The sequence below is a fragment of the Hyperolius riggenbachi genome, chromosome 2 (assembly GCF_040937935.1).
Source record: "Hyperolius riggenbachi isolate aHypRig1 chromosome 2, aHypRig1.pri, whole genome shotgun sequence".
Classification (NCBI taxonomy): domain Eukaryota; kingdom Metazoa; phylum Chordata; class Amphibia; order Anura; family Hyperoliidae; genus Hyperolius; species Hyperolius riggenbachi.
In genome coordinates this window covers 276,329,692-276,347,556 of record NC_090647.1, presented here as the reverse complement: position 1 = coordinate 276,347,556, position 17,865 = coordinate 276,329,692, and the positions used below count along the sequence as shown (strand labels likewise).

General features: G+C 40.9%; 1 protein-coding gene across 13 annotated transcripts in view; it reads right to left on the bottom strand.

Moving 5' to 3' along the window:
* Nucleotides 1-17,865, bottom strand: part of BCAS3 (BCAS3 microtubule associated cell migration factor) — a 1,423,373-nt gene that overhangs the window by 778,994 nt on the left and 626,514 nt on the right. For all 13 annotated transcript variants that reach the window (XR_011026249.1, XR_011026248.1, XM_068268730.1 and 10 more), the window contains one exon: nt 13,637-13,737. Coding sequence is in view for 11 of the 13 variants with exons in the window: in XM_068268730.1 (XP_068124831.1) it covers nt 13,637-13,737 (101 nt within the window). In the remaining 2 variants the exon portion in view is untranslated. The remainder of the gene's footprint in view (nt 1-13,636; nt 13,738-17,865) is intronic.

The window sequence follows — 17,865 nt, the reverse complement described above, 5'->3', positions numbered from 1 at the left end:
CCTTGTATTTATGTTTTTGTAGGTGGTTCAAAATACTTTACATCTCCATAGGTCTCTGATAAAATATTTACATACGTTTTGAGGTGTCTCTAAAAGATTGATGAATATTTCACTTAAAATAAGTATTTTCAGTCCTCACACCGGAAATATTAATTCAAAGCACACAGATGATCAAATTTTAAATTGATTCATACTCTGCAGCTGTGTGTTTGACATAAAGCGGATTTTCAAAGTCTTTTTTACTGGAAGAATCTCATAGTTCAACCGGAATGGAATCTGTAAATTGAACGCAGAAATCAGTGTGTCTATTTTGCTGATTGGGGGCAAAGAGCTTTGATTGCTCTTAGGTATTAATCTTTCTCTAGACAAACACTGCTGGTCTATTAGTACAGCATACAATGCAATGTTTAGTGATTGTAAAAATGTTGCTGATAATGCAAAAATCCATTGGTTACATCATGTCTAAGTTCTAAGCAGGGTCTCTTTTAAAAAAAATAGTTGCTTTAAGATGTGCTAGGATTTACCACACAGTGGTAATTGAAAGTTGGTGAAAGCTTAAAATGTTCTCTTTTTTTCATTGAATATGATCTAAAACATCTGATTTTCCTGGAGGCCACTATAAGGAGAACACTAAACATCAATAGTGTGTACGGCAGGGTAGCTAATGATCATGTAGACAAACCAGAAGGTTTCTGAATTTTGTGCATGGATGAAGCCAAAATAGCACTTGACAGATTAAATGAAGATCATCTGTGAAACATGGTGGTGGTGTTCTGGTTTAGGCCAGTTTCACCACCTTTTTGCCATCATTGGTGGAACAATAAATTCTCAACTAAACCAGAGAATTCTAAATGGAAATATTAGACAATCCGTTTGTGGACTGAATCTCAAGAGGCAGTGTGTTCATGTGGAAAGACAAGAATCCTAAACACACAAGTCATCTTACCAAAAAATGGTTAAAGAGCAATAAAGTAAGTGTTCTGAAATGGCCAAGTCAAACGCCTAGCCTCGGTCCTATTGAACTGTCCTGGAAAGGTGAGCATGTGAGGTAACCCACCAACATCCAAGAGCTAAAATGTCTCTGTATGTTGAAATGGGCTACATTTCCACTGAGTCAATGTGCATGAAAGATCTCAGAAAAAAAATCTGATTAGCTTCTACTCTTTGAACTAGACCTAAAGCATCCCTACTGCTTTTACATACTGCCTGAATGATAGGGACTTACAAAAGACTACAATATTGATGGAGAAGCAATCTGAGGGCAGAAGGCATTGAAAACAACAGAACGGACCTTAGTGTACTATGTTAGAGGCTTGCATTTAAAATGCTTTCCTATGTAATACACAAGACATTGCAAGCTTTCCCATGTAATAAACAAGACATTTCAAACACTCAATGGAGTGTGTTATTTTTCCTTTGATTCTCAAAATTCTATATGGGTGGCAAACTCTAAAAGACTAACTCTGCATATAAAAAGAAACTGCTAAGATGCCAAATCACAAACTACTGACAAACAGTAAGGTACAACTATAATGCAGAACCTGCCATTCCATTAATTTTATGCAAGCACTGCTCCCTTGTACAGTATATTATATAATTGACACATATAGGCAGAGCTTTTAAAGTATGCACACAGACTGTATCATTTCTTTTACATGTGCACAGAATAAAGTGTATAGTATAAAGCAATGTAGGGCTATGAAAAAGGATTCTTTAAAAAAAAAAAAAGGTTTTCAAGTATCATTATTTCCAATCTGCAGAGGTGAGCATGACCAGACAGCACAGTTGGAGAGAATGCAGGTCAGGAATCAGGTTGTTTTTATTCTCTGAATATCCACATTGACAGTGTACTTATGCTGTGCTAAAAGTGACAAGCTGACTGCAGTTGTCTGATTGTATAGGTGTATGTAAGGGCTACTAGACATGGATGATTACTGAGCAGATGTCACAGATGACCTCCAAAATAACCAAACATCTGTGCAGCACCACTTATTGCAGCCCTGGGGACAAAGGTCTTGAACACTTAAACCAGAAAATGGCTCTTCACACAATGGCTTCTTATAAGGCACACAACTTGGGAGCTGTTCTTGAGAGACCATATGGAAAAAAAAGCACCAAATAAAATATTGTTTCTAGTTTGTGCATTTATAACTGGTGAATAAACATATTAAAATACAAATTTAACATTCTAGCGGTGAAACATCTCTAAACTTCTCTGATGCTTGAAAGTTTACAGAACAATGTTTTGCTTAAGGGGCTTGGCTTGTAACCTCGTATTTATGAAAACCTGCTAAGTGTCCCCTTCAGTCAGACAAGCAGACGGTTCATTGTTTCATCAGTCTGCTGATGGAGGTACCTAGTGTTAGAAAATCACATTGAGTATTTTTTAATGACCCAGGGGGCAAAGGTCACTTATTATAAATGGATAATGAGACCTAATGCAATGTTCTGGCTGTGGACAAAGAGAGAGTCTATACACAGCCCCTTGTGGCTTGGTCATTGAGGCTTTTATTTCCCTTGCACACTTAATGGAGCCAAACAATTGACAGAAATGCTATACAAACGAATGAAACTGAGAGAAACTGCTGTGTTCTTACCATGATAGACAGATACAAATAGTGACCCTGAAATGGCGCCACAATTCCTTTTACCACTAACATGGCAGACAGCTGTAGCATTCACCTTAAACTCCCATTTAGCCATTTGCTAGCAATTAACCTTATTGAGGGAAGTGATATTATATTGAACCATAAGTTTCTGCTAATGTCAGGCCATTACTGTACTGCAGGTAAACAGAACACACAGACGGCAATCTATACACATGTAAGACCTGTGGAAAATAGAAAAAAAATGCTTTTCAGCTTTTCTCGCACATGACAGGTACAGTAAGCTATGAATGGAAAAAAGGATGTGATGCTCAAGAGCCTATGAAAACCACAATGTGTTTAGCACCTTGAGTTGACCAATTAGTAATTATGAAATGATATTCCAAGGGAAAAAGAAGTCCTGAAAAGTAATTCAGACTTAGTCCACCACCAATGTAAAAATCTAGGAATTCGCCTGGACAACCTGTGAATGCAGGCTGTACATTTAATTCATCCTGAAAGGCTAAAAATAAAAAAATTCATGAAAATACAGAAATGTGCACACAGCCCACAATGGCAGATTGTGAATTCCCGGCCATCCAGAGCCGGGACAAGGTCCTCCAGCACCCAAGGCTGAGAAACCAAAGTGCGCCCCTCCATCCCTCCTACCCCAGCTATCACACTGATTGGTGTTAGACTAAGAGAGACCCCAGGGCCCCCAACACCTTAATCTCTAGTTATCTAGCTTGCAGTCACTGCCATGTATCCCCTTTTCTTATTTCTCTCTGCTTCAAACACAATAGGGGAATGTTAGCTAAGTGAGTTGTGCTCCCCCTTCTACACTACGCCCTGAGGCTGAAGCCTCTCTCGCCTCTACCTCGGCCGGCCCTGTGGCAATCTGTAAGTATTAAAATGTGCCACATGTTTCTAAGCCACATCAGCAATGCTGCGGCTACTGCATGTTTAAACACTTATAAACATTTTTTTTTAAATAGATTTGCTAGTGGAAGTGTAAGAAACATCGCTGCATGCTTTAATCTATCTATACAATGATGGAGCCTACAACAGCCAATCAAAATTCAAGTATTGCTTTTCAAGGGAAATCATTAAACTTGCTATTCTTACACTGTTAGTGGCAGAAGCCTCAAACCAGGCACTGTCGGTATTTGGGTTGCAGTGGTTCAAATTCAGAAAGGGGGGTTCAGCAAATCAGCCAATCAGATTTGTTTAATTCATTTCAATGGGAAAATGTAATCTGCTCCATTCTCGCACTATTGATGTCAAGGATCGCAATGCTCACAAACTTCATAATTGACTGACTGTGTGTCACAGTTATAAAGAGCGGGAAGAAAAACCAACAACCACCAAAATTGTAAATAAGAAAATATAAACTGCAGCCATTCTTATACTGTTTATAGCAGGGTTTTTAAACTCAGCAGTGTTGATCACGAGGTGACTGTTAATAAAAGGGAACCTTAACTCTAAAAAAAAAAATTTAAAAAAAATGAGTTTCACTTACCTGGAGCATCTACAAGCTCCCTGCAGCCATCCTGTGCTCTCGCAGTCCCTCGTGGCTCCTCCGGTCCCCGCTGCCAGCTAGTTTCGTTTTTGCCGACTGGTAGTCGGCCGGCTGCCATGCGTACCTTTTTACGCATTCCCGCTGGTGAAGGAAGCTATCGCAGACATTAACAAGTACATTTTTACGTGTTACAGGAGCAATGCGTAGATTTTTTAATATTTAGGAAAGCGGGTGGAGCCTACAACAGCAAATCAAAATGCACCTATTGATTTTCAAGGGTAATATTTAAAGAGGAACTCCAGTGCAAATAATGTAATAAAAAAGTGCTTCATTTTTACAATAATTATGTATAAATGATTTTGTCAGTGTTTGCCCTTTGTAAAATCTTATAAATCCCTGATTTACATTCTGACATGTATTACATGGTGACATTTTTACTGTTGGCAGGTGATGTAGCTGCTTTGTAAAAAGGAATACATTTCTCATGTAAACGGGGGTATCAGCTACTGATTGGGATAAAGTTCAATTCTTGGTCGGAGTTTCTTTTTAAATTGCTGCCATTCTTACACTGTTAATACAAACACCTCAAGCCTGCTACAGTCTGTCGTTGGGTGATGGGATCAAATTCTGAAAAGGGGGCAGGGCCTCAAACAGCCAATCAGATTTGTTTAATTGATTTTAATGGGAAAATTTAAACTGCTTCCATTCTCCCATTATTGATGCCAAGGACCACAAAGCTCACAAACTTGGTCATTGACTGACTGTGTGTCAAGATTACAAAAAGTGGCCGGACCCAACAACAACCAAATACATAAGTTGCTCCTTAGTGACGTGTGTTACCGAAGCAACGGTCACACTACTCAAGTACCGCAGGTCACACTATTAGTGTAACTCGCAGTGCTGACAGAAGTTAGGGTCATATTGCTGTGCACTATATGAACTACTGAACTATTTGCCCTTAATTACCTTCCTTTGATGACCAAGATAAAAAAAAGAAAGGTTCATACATAAATTGCAATCCCTATTTCTTTCCTTTAAAGAGGAACTGAACTCAGCATATGAAAACAGAGCATTGTAATCCATGTTAAAAATTGTAGGCAAAAACAGTACAAATATATATACAAGAATATGTGAATTAACGATAATATACAATTATATTGATAAGCCACACCCTCTGTGACTTACTCTGCTGAGGCAAGGCTCCCAGAGATTAATGGGAGACCTTCTCCTGCTTATGCAAATCCCCTGCAGCTTTGTTTGTTGACACAGTGAGTCATCAGGAGGCTCTGTGAAAAGAGAATCCTGACAGCCAGCTGAGGGACTGTAGAAACTTAACTTTGTTGTAAGGCAATGGGAAACACTGGGCTAGCTGATAAAAGTGCAATTAGAGGGCAGCATGATGCAGAGCTGTGCATGGAGGGTCCATGGGCAAAAATCTGTCTGGTCTCTCCCCATTGTTATAATGACTGCATGTTTGGATAAGGTGTTAAACAAATTGAAAAGTTTTTGACAGTCCCTAGACTCCAGGAGGGCTGCTTTCTGACTTGTGTGAGTGACTGGCAGGGAGTCACATTACAGGAAAGTAGCCTCTGTGTGATGTGGGTTGTAATACAGATAAGATCTCTGCTCCATCTCAGGCTATTCTCAATTTCTCCCTATACCTCTTCTTTCTGGACTAGAGCACGCCAAAATCACAATAGCAATCGCTAGCAATTTGTGAGTGCGATTTTTAGAGCGATTTTTGAAAGAATTGCTCCAAAAAATGCTACATGCAGTGTGTTTGCGTTTTTTAAAAAAAATCACTGCGCTACGGTGAGAACACAGTCATAGGGTAACATTAGCCAAGCGCTTTTCAAATCACTGTCGATTTGAAAATCATTCAGAAGTACTCTTGGTTTAAAAACGGGCTCTAGGTCTGCTTTTCACCACGCGTGTCCGCCGCCTGCTTATCCAGCTACGCGCGTCGGCACCCCGCTCACCCGCCGCACATCTGGCCGTCCGCTCACACGCCGCCCGCTCGGCTCCCTGGCCCCGTCGTCCTGTGTGTGAGAGGCTGGGTCCGTGCTGCGAACATGCGCAGTAGCAAAAAACACTGACCCAGCTACACAGAGACAACTGTCCCTACTGTACGCAGGGACAGTTGCCTATTATTATACAGGATTTATATAGCGCCATCTTTCGCAGTGCTGTACAGAGCATATTGTCTTGTCACTTAACTATCTTTCCCTTCTCTTTCAGCTTTTCTCTCCTCACCATTTCTCCCCTTCTCTGCATAAGGGCTCAGACACACTATAAGAGCTTTTCTGAGCGATTTTACCGCGATCGCGATTTTAATGTAAGTCAATGGGAGCCCTTTTTAAAAAGCTTTCAGAAAGTTCTGATGGCTAAAAAGTGTTCATAAAAGCGCTTATAGTGCTTCACAGTGTAAAAAGGACTGAACAAGTTTTTCCCTGGGAAAAAATTAATACATTTATATGCTTCACTGTTAATGCTTCACTCTATATAAAACTAAACAAATGTCCACTAAAAACATATAACAGTCCTCCTTACACTGTGAAGCACCAAACCTCTCTGAGTGTGTATGTGAACTGATAACGAGAGGGGGACATTGGGTTTAATTCACAAAGCCATGCTAACTGTTTAGCCCGGGCGTGCTAAACAGTTAGCATGTGAAGTGGCGCGGACATTTGCGCGCGATAACGCTGACTTTTGTCTGCAATCGCGGCACTTTGCGTGCGCAAAAGTCCGCGAGCGGCACTTAACGCGCTAACTGTTTAGCACGCCCATGCTGAGCAGTTAGCACGGCTTTGTGAATCAAGCCCATTGTGTATCTACAAGGGTTGCTTTTTGGCAAAAAAATGTTTTTACTGAAATTAGCAAGAGTGAAGTAATATCAGTGAAGAGTTTCACAGTGTAAAAAGGACTGAACACGTTTTTTCCAGAAAAAACATGACTACATATATATGCTTCACTGTTAATGCTTCACTCTATTAAAAAACTAAACAAATATCCAATAAAAAAAATATAACAGTCCTTTTTACACTGTGAAGCACCAAACCTCTATTAGTGTGTATGTGAACTAATAGCGAGAGGGGGAGATTGTGGGTTGCTTTTTGGCAAAAAAAAAAAAAAAAGGTTTTTCCTGAAATTAACAAGAGTGAAATAATAACAATGAAGCATATGCGTGCCTGTCATATTTTTTTAGTGGACATTTGGTCAGTTTTATAAAGAGTGAAACATTAACAGTGAAGCATATATATTTATGATTTTTGGGAAAAACCTGTTCAGTCTTTTTTTACACTGTGAAGTGCCAAACCTCTCTTAGGGTGTACGTATGTGAATTGATAATGAGAGGGGGCGAACGTGTTTCTAAAAGGGTTGTTTTTTGGCAAAAAATTTGTTTTCCTGAAATTAGCAAGAGTGAAGTAATATCAGTGAAGCATATGCGTGCCTGTCATTTTTTTTAGTGGACATTTGGTCAGTTTTATAAAGAGTGAAGTATATAAGTGTATATATATATATATATATATATATATATATATATATATATATATATATATATATATATATATATATATAGGGAGAGCTACTACAGGATGACAAGCAGACGATCTCACACTGCAGGAGGCATAGTTAGAGAAAAAATATTAATACTTTATCAAGGCATGTGCCAGTATAGTGCAGGGCAGCAGCAGAAGCCACAGCTGTCACTTTCCTGTAACAGGGCGACTGATGATGACCTCATGACACTGGCCTGCAAATCTCATTCTGTGGGCGTGAATGGGCATGTCTAATTCCAACTGTAACACCGCCCACAGAATCAGACTCTGCACCTCCCATGGAGTGAGAGCTGCAAAATAGTTGTATTGCACAAATATATCTACTTTTATATTGCCCTTACTTTTGTGTCTAATCATTCATTTCAAAGGGATAAGGAGGCTCAATTTAGTGACTTTTTTTTTGTTCAGTTCCTCTTTAAATGGAAACATAAGCCACTTAGAACCCAATTTAAACATAGTTATCATGCCTTACTCCTGTCCCATGTTCTCAATACTGTTCCAAGACAGAACACAAAAACAATGGGTCATCCTAGAAACCCTAACATCCCTGCTTGATCCAAGGGCACTGATTTGGCTGCCCAGGAGCAGGAGAGGGCAACCCTGGACTCCTGTGCATTCTGGACTGGCAATGTCCTAAAAAGATGGGATGCAATTAAAAATAAATATGGTCTCTCCCCAACCTTTAGCCCTCTGATGTCACTGATGACAATCCTTACTTCGTACAGGGACTCAATAGTAACTCAGCGCTAGGCTGGGACAGAGAAATCTGGCAACAGCTGAAGCACATGCTTTCCAATGGAAAACTTGTTCCTATAGAAAGACTTGGCAACCCAGATAAAATGCATAGGCTTCTGTAGCACCAGGTCAACTGGCTATATCGTTCAGTTACATCTGATGTCCACAGAGATCTGACAGATTTTTAGTGCTACTGTTCGTCATCATCCTCTATGCAACATAAAGCTTCAACACTTTACTTACACCTGGTACCTTCAGTAAACAGGTGCTCATGAGGCTCACAGACTTGTGGCATGAAGATTCAGGACATGCTGAATCCGCCAAACAATGGGAGAATATATTTACACTTACACCCAAATCCTCCATATCTACTAGCTTCTAAGAAATTATAAGGTTTTTTCCTGTTGGTACAAACATCAATCAATAGTGGCAAAGTAAAACATAAATTATGTGATGTCTGCTGGAAATACAAGAGTAAAGTGAGTACTTTTTATCATATGTGGTGGGAGTGCCCGCGTCTTCAGTGTTCACCAGCACCTCTATTCAAAACCCCTACTACTACAAACCTCCACTTCCCTGCTGTCACCACTCCCTGGGAAGATTTCCTCGATCAAAAAATTTCTCACCTCGCACTTTTTGTGACAGCCCGTTTGTCTTCATTGGAGATTCGACACTGCTCCCTCCATGATAGAATTATTTAAAGAGTAACTGTCAGGCTGCAGAAGCTAATTTAAACCTCTAGTCTCCTGTGTTAAACAGTTTAGAAGGAAGCCAAAAAGACATTACTGAAGATAAAGATCTCTCTTACCTTTGATGTATGCTTATCAGCAAAGCTTAGACCTAAGCAGGACGCAAGCCGCATAACATACTGCAAAGCATTTTGGGGCCCTCCCCTCGGCTGCTAAGGAGAAGACGGGATCAAGTTTCAGCAGCTTCTAAAACTCAGTCCAGCCACAGCACAGATAAATCTCGGGGCAGCGTACACTGCAGGAGTCCGCTATTGTTCCTAGCCACATGGCTCATTAATATTCACTGCAAACTAGTGTTATTCAGTATGAGCTGTTCTGTGATCAGAAGCAGGCAGGACATGACGACACATTTGGCTTCACAAACATGGAACCTGCCATGAGCTGTCAGGAGCATCATTCTCTGCATATACTATATACAAATTCTGTGAAATCCAAACGTGGACAGTGAAATGCATATGTAATGTAAGTACAGCCAATCTTTAGCTACTGATATATGTGTTTATTTTCTCTGAGACCTTATACCTAACAGCTCCTCTTTAAAGAGGTCAACAACAGTATTTGTCAGGAGGAACTGAGGGTTTTGCTACCAAGTGCGAAGTCTGGGTGCAGTTTAGAGATTCCCCCACAGCTCATGATATGCTCGACTCCTAAGTTCAATTCATATTCAGTCAACTTCCTATTGCAGATTGTTAACCTGGTATAGAGATACATCCAAAACTTGATCCTACCAGCACACCTACCCTTATCCACACCCTATCACTTGAATTTCCCTTGTTACTCCCCTTCTTTTATCTTTCTACCAGTGGTACTAGACTACTTGATCCGCTCCTAGTACCAACTATACGTTTAAGGCTTATTAAAACCTAGAGGATGAATGGTTATAAGATATGTCAATACACTGTTACTGCTTTGGCTTGATATTTACTTAACACTGTATCTCAAACTTATAGTATACAATGTTTTATTTGACATTTTATGATGTAACATCTTGATCTGAAAATAGAACACTTTTTATACATTTTGTATAACTGTTAGGGCTCGTCTCCACTAGTGCGGCGTGCGTCTCGCAGTGGGCGGGATCGCAGGCGAATCCCATGAGCCGTGCCATGCACAGCTATGGGATTCGCAGCCTCCGTGGCGAAATCTGCGGGGGGTTCCGGGTGAATCGCTCCTGCAAGCGATTCCGCCACGGCGCCGTCATCCCCTATGCCAGAGTTTCCCCGTGCGAATGATGTGCGGGGAAACTCTGCAGAATCGCTGGCGAAACCGCCCTAGTGGAAACGGGCCCTTAAACTTTAATAAACTCACATTTTACAAAATGAAGGAGAGTAAAATAATATGGAGTGGACGGGCACTATCGCAGGATGGTTTCCGGAAACTTGTGTATGTGCTTCACTATGATACTCACTATTTAATGAAGGAGATTTCCTCTAAGTATAAGGTAAAGGCTGGATTCACACTGTGCACATTATAATGTGTGTGAGCTGGAATGGACACTGCATGTGTTATACCATATACATTATTTCAAAGCCAGCATGCAGTGAGTTAGAATAACACAATCCATTACAATGCAGAGATGTAAACAGACCCATAGAATTGTATGGCCAGTGAGTTAACGTGCAAAATAATTCTGCAATGCAGTAAATATAGTGTAAGTGCACCCTAAGTCCCAGAATTTCTCCATGCTGATTGACGTTTACACCCACAGCAGATTTCACAATTCATCTTATATAATTCAGACTGTCCTATATCTACTTTGTGATTTTTAAAAGGAAATAAATATGGCAACTTCCATATCATGCTTACTACAAGGTCACTTTAAAATGTGCTGAAATAACATTCCAAAGCTGATTTAGGACGTCTTAGCTTCTTACAAGATTTAGGAAAATATGTTGCCAGATTAGGAAATCGTTTGACAGCACCAGAAAGTGATGAAATATACTGTATAAGCATTAGCATATCTGTGGATTGTACAAAATTCCAGCAGCTAAAAGCTACAAAATGTTGAGCCTTAAGTGTTACTAGAGGTTTTAGTTTGCATGAAACACTTTGGGGATGGACAGGTAAAGCCACTAGCTTTAACACGGCGCCGAGACTACCTTTCCTGTGACTTTTTCTGGACAGCTAATGCAGGGCATGAAAAGGAGGTTATACTGGATGCCAATACTGGCAAGGTTCAGTAAAATTTATAGATAGTGGAAAAAACTCTATTTCTGTGGCATTATCTGGCAAAAAGAGTGACAAACTGAGCAGGATAATAATACAGATGGCTGCATTAGTTCTGAGAATAATTGGAAAACACTATTTAGCAATACTTAAGAGGACTCATGGAGAAGCATGTGATAGATATGTAAGGTTCTGATTTGGATTTGCTATGATGACTTCCTGGTTTAATACATGATCATGACCAGCAAATCAGAACTGTACAAATCTATCAGCTGATCACATGCTTCTCCATGAGTTATCCTTAAGCATTGCCATCCCTAGTATCAATACACCCCACATTAGCAAAACAATTCTGTTCACTCTGTCCATACTAAAATACAGTTCTCAGTTTAGTCTGACATATCACACTCCATTGGTATGGCTATGTAAAATGAATAGGCTATAGTCATGTGCTTGGCTTTCAAGGGACATAAAGCAATGATGGATATCATCTTTTTTTCTGGTAGGTTTTCATGTTCTACTGTTGTTTAATTAGTAACTTTTAAAAAGCCCCATACAGTGGTTTAATGCCAATAAAGGGGCCCATACACTTACCGATTTTCCCGCCGATATACAGCCGATTCGATCACTGTGACCGAACGATCGATTTCCGGCCAAAATCGATCGTTCCCGTCGTTCCTGTCCGTGCAGAAGATTTCGCTCGATCGCCGGCGGGTCGGGAGTGCGTCGATAGTGGCGTTCGAATGCCCGACGACCAACGCTAGCGGCAATACATTACCTGATCCGGCCGGCGAGAGTACCCACTGTCACCGCTGCTTCTTCTCCGCGCTGGGCTCCAAGTCCGGCAGGCTACACTTCTTCCTGTCCCGGCAGAAAGTTTAAACAGTAGAGCGCCCTCTACTGTTTAAACTTACCCGGACAGGAAGTACAGTGAAGCTAGAGCCCAGAGCGGAGAAGACGACAGCGGAGGCCGGGGGACTCGCGACAGCCAGATCAGGTAATGTATGTGGGGCCCGGAGGGCAGCGGCAGCTTCACAGATGGTGAATCGATTTCATGCTGAAATTGATTCACAATCTGTTTGCAGTAAAGGCAGCCATACAATCCCTCTCTGATCAGATTCGATCAGAGAGGGATCTATCTGTTGGTCGATCTGATGGCAAATCAACCAGTGTATGGCCACTGTTGTTATCGGGATAAAAAAGAGTGCTTTCTTGATTAAGATTGAGAGAGTTCCTGGTGACAAGAGAGGTAAAGTGGCCTCTTTATCTTCTTTTTGACTGGTTTGCTATTACTGGTCCATAAGATGACATCTATATTTAGCAGACATGAACCCATCAATCTTTTTTGTTTTTAATAATTTTTCTTGAAGTTTACAAAAAGTACAACCAACACGGTTACATAGAAGAGAAATAGAACTATAGGTTACCTACATTATGCAAGTGTAATTGGTCGTAGCTGGACCAATACAGAAATTAAGGGATGCCGCCGCAAAGAGTGCAAGGAAGGAAAGGGGTATATTTGAGAGATGATGGTAGATGACAGTAGGTTAGTGTTCTATAGTTTTGAATTATGAGAGACTGTCAGTAAAGCACGTGTACAAACTCCCATCTGCAAAGAACCCCTTGCTTTTGGGGGATGTATGTGTTAAATGTTTGATAAGGATGGGTATGCGAGTATATGGTAATATTGTGCATATAGTGGGCTTCATTTCTGTTCGACCTTGGGGATGTTATCATAAAGTATGGCTTTTATCTTTTTAAATACCATTGCGTGGCTATTTGTTTTTTTTTCACCAGCTCCTGCTGTGAATATATACGAGTGGCCAATTTATATTCGGTGTGAGTGATCTGTGGTGTCTTTAGCACCAACAAAGCTTTCTCCATTATTTTTGGGATATGAGTCTACAATACGGTGTAAATCATTTGGTGGGTCTTTCATACAGACGAGCATCTATAGCCTTTTTCTTTTTTACTGGCAATTTCCTTTATTTCCTTTATTTGTACTCCAGCTATTGTTTTTATATTACTTAAAGTGGCACTTAAGTCAAATAAAAAAAATGAGTTTCACTCACCTGGGGCTTCCCTCAGCCCCCTGCAGCTGATCGGTGCCCACGTAGAGTCGCTCCTATCCTCCTGGACCCGCCAGCGGCCATTTCCGGTTTCGCCGTCAGCCGCCGACAGGCTGGGAACCACGAGTGATTCTTCGCGTTCCCAGCCACAATAGCACCCCCTATACTGCTATTGTGGCCTTCCTTGCCTTTGAGAAAACACTGGAACTAACTAAAGCTGAAACATGAACAATTACTCATGAAATATACTCACAGCCTGCCAGCAGGTATTGATAGTATTGCACCACATCTGAAGCTAGCAACAATGGATGATTTGCATTGAATGGAGGTTGTAATTCATTCCACTGAGGAGTCCTAAGAAAAAGCACAAAAGAGATCTATGTCAAGCAGACTACGAAACAGAAGCAACAATGATACAAAGTTAAGCAGACTATCATACTAGGGTATATATGGATTAGGCATGGTTAGTTTGGTTGCTGGCTCCTAATAAGCAACATATGGGCAATGCAATTATTGAAAACTGGTGTTTCAGGCTTGCAGTGGTGTATTTGTGTTTTGCCACATTTGTGCTATGGTTCCCCTAACTGTAGACGATACCCCAATGCTAAATCCCTTTTCTGATAAGAAACCCCAACATCCAACCATAATATTATCCACTTTCTGGTGCCTAATACTAAACTAACCTTCCTGACACCTAGCACAACCACTCAATGTAAATTCCTTTTTGATTCCTTATCTTAAATTCATTATGTTATAGTCCCATCCTTATGCCTAACCTTAACCATCTAGCCATAACATCTAGTCATCCTGGGTTTATTGTAGAAGAAAAGAAGAAAAAAGTTTATCGTATAAGCTAATGTTTTTATTAGTATCATCAAGTCACAGGAAGTTCTCACACTAGCTACAGTGGTTTGCAAAAGTATTCCGCCCCCTTGAAGTTTTACACATTTTGTCACATTACTGCCACAAACATGAATCAATTTTATTGGAATTCTGCGTGAAAGACCAATACAAAGTGGTGTACACGTGATAAGTGGACCAAAAATCATACATGAGTCCAAACATTTTTTGCAAATCAATAACTGCAAAGTGGGGTGTGCGTAATCAGCCCCCTTTGGTCTGAGTGCAGTCAGTTGCCCATAGACATTGCCTGATGAGTGCTAATGACTAAATAGAGTGCACCTGTGTGTAATTTAATGTCAGTACAAATACAGCTGCTCTGTGATGGATTTCAGAGGTTGTCTAAGAGAATCTTGGGAGCAACAACACCATGAAGTCCAAAGAACACACCAGACAGGTCAGGGATAAAGTTATTGAGAAATTTAAAGCAGGCTTAGGCTACAAAAATATTTCTAAAGCCTTGAACATCGCACGGAGCACTGTTCAAGCGATTATTCAGAAATGGAAGGAGTATGGCACAAGTGTAAACCTACCAAGACAAGGCCATCCACCTAAACTCACAGGCCGAACAAGGAGAGCGCTGATCAGAAATGCAGTCAAGAGGCCCATGGAGACTCTGGACGAGCTGCAGATATCTACAGCTCAGGTGAAATCTGTCCATAGGACAACTATTAGTCCTGCACTGCACAAAGTTGGCCTTTATGGAAGAGTGGCAAGAAGAAAGCCATTGTTAACAAAAAAGCATAAGAAGTCCCGTTTGCAGTTTACCACAAGCCATGTGGGAGACACAGCAAACATGTGGAAGAAAGTGCTCTGGTCAGATGAGACCAAAATGGAACTTTTTGGCCAAAATGCAAAACACTATGTGTGGCAGAAAACTAACACTGCACATAACTCTGAACACACCATCCCCACTGTCAAATATGGTGGTGGCAGCATCATGCTCTGGGGGTGCTGCACTTCAGCAGGGACAGGGAAGTGGGTCAGAGTTGATAGGAAGATGGATGAAATTAAATATAGGGCAATCTTGGAAGAAACCCTCTTGGAGTCTGCAAAAGACTTGAGACTGGGGCGGAGGTTCCCCTTCCAGCAGGACAACGACCCTAAACATAAAGCCAGGGCAACAATGGAATGGTATAAAACAAAACATATCCATGTGTTAGAATGGCCCAATCAAAGTCCAGATCCAAATCCAATCGAGAATCTGAGGCAAGATCTGAAAATTGTTGTTCACAAACGCTGTCCATCTCAACCGACTGAGCTGGAGCTGTTTTGCAAAGAGGAATGGGCAAAGATTTCAGTCTCTAGATGTGCAAAGCTGGTGGAGACATACCCTAAAAGACTGGCAGCTGTAATTGCAGCAAAGGGTGGTTCTACAAAGTATTGACTCAGGGGGGCTGAATAATTACGCACACCCCACTTTGCAGTTATTGCTTTGTAAAAAAAATCTGGGAATTATGCATGATTTTCATCCCACTTCTCACGTGTACACCACTTTGTATTGGTCTTTGACGTGGAATTCCAATAAAATTGATTCATGTTTGTGGCAGTAATGTGACAAAATGTGGAAAACTTCAAGGGGGCGAATACTTTTGCAAGCCACTGTTTGATCTTTACTGTTTTCTCTAGCTAATTAATAAACATCAGTTGGTTGAGCAAGAGTTTCATTTTGACTGATTATGCTATTCTGCTAAGTTAGGAGACAACATACTTTTACACTTTCCTATGATTATTTTTTTTTATAAACTAAAGTTGAAGTACAAATACATTCACAGATCAAGTTATTGGAAGGCAAAGGGTAAACCCCCCAAATAACTATAAACGTATTATTAAAGCAATTACTCTCTGTAGTCTTCAGGAACAAGCCTTAGACAGAAAGTTTGTACAGGAGGGCAGGACCTCCAGATATGTTAAAGAGGAGCTGTCAGCTATACTATGCCAGATAAAAAAAAACAGCATATATAAGTACTGTAGATAAATACTAGCTCTACTTACATAACGTGTATTGCACGGTCCAAGTGTTGATTTCAGTGAACTTTATAAAATAAAAAATGGTAAATGGAGAGAATTCTGTTCGCTGGCAGCAGCTATCTTTACTCCCTCCAGCTGAAGTCAATGGTGAGGTAATATCCTCCCTTACTCCTCCCTTCTCCCCACACCAATAGCGAGCATTGATTGTAAATGCAGGGAATCCCTAAGGAAATGGTAGCAGGGACGGAGGTCCCCATGGATGCGATGCGGTGGTGGCAGCCACTGCCCACATGAATCAGCAGGAGATGCCTGTTGGGCTGGAGGGCGGGGAGGTGGCAGACACGGACAGTCATGGGAGGCAGCCAATGAGAGGAAAAGGAGTGAGAGTGACACAGGCTGCAGCCAATCAGGCTGAACTAGCTGTGTCTGTGCAGAAACTCCCCCCGCCCCAGCCTGCACTGCAAATTTTCTTTTGCGGCTTATTACTGGCTGCGTACTAAGGAGCTGGGGACATGAGGATTAATCTCTGCAATAAAAAAGTAAGATTGATTTTAAAGTTATGCATTGCCTTTTTAGCATTCTTTTTATATGATCAACAGATAGAAATAGAGAATTGATTTTGTTTTTCATGCCTAACAGTTACTCTTTAAGTCACTACAACAAGCTGGTGCGGAGAACATGCACTTCCTGAAGCACATGGCGCAGATTACCAGAACATGACCTGATTTTCTGGGTTTCTAGGGCATCATAATTATTTTAATATATTAGCCCAGGTAGTGCTCTATTCACGGATTGTGGGCCGGATCTCTTACCGATCTAATTGTTTTGTACGCAGATGACATTGTTCTGTATCTGGAAGATACGCGTGCCACCCTGCAGGAAGATATGGAATTAATACCTATGGTTTCTTCTTGGGACTTAAAACAAATTGCGACAAGCGCTATATACTGCCTATTGACCGTGAGACGATTAGCTTGAGAAGGGCACAACGCCCTCTGATAGTTGTATCCCAATTGAAATATTTGGGGGTTGTGGTGACCAAATCTCCTGGTACATTTTACTCTGATAATATTGCTCCTCTTTTGCAAGAGCTATCTGACAGATGCAAGAGGTGGAGTAAGCTTCCTTTGGCCGTCATTGGCAGGGTTACCCAATTTAAAACGATTTCACTTCCCAAAATTCTCTACATAGTTCAACATTCAGCGGTACCTGTCTGGTAATCCTTCTTTTCTAAATTGAACAGTATAGTATCTGCATTTAATTGGGGGGAGGGGGGGAGAGAACTAGAGTCAAATTACAAACCCTCCACAGACCCACTGAGGGCAGATTGGCTTTGCTAGACTTTTTTTTTTTTAATATTATTTGGCTGGAAAACTTCGCTTTCTACAGTCATGGATGCCTGAGCAATCTCCCTCCTCTGTGGAAGCCTTCTTAACTCCTTATGCCCCCAAAGGAAATCTATTTAAATTGTTGGAGGCTGGGGCTGCTGGAGCTGAACATTCCCTTCTATCTATTCACAGGCTAGCATAACAAGTTTGGAGATTTGGTAAATCAATTCCATTGAGGAACTTATGCGTAAATATCAGGTGCCCGGCTCAGCGCGTTTTAGGG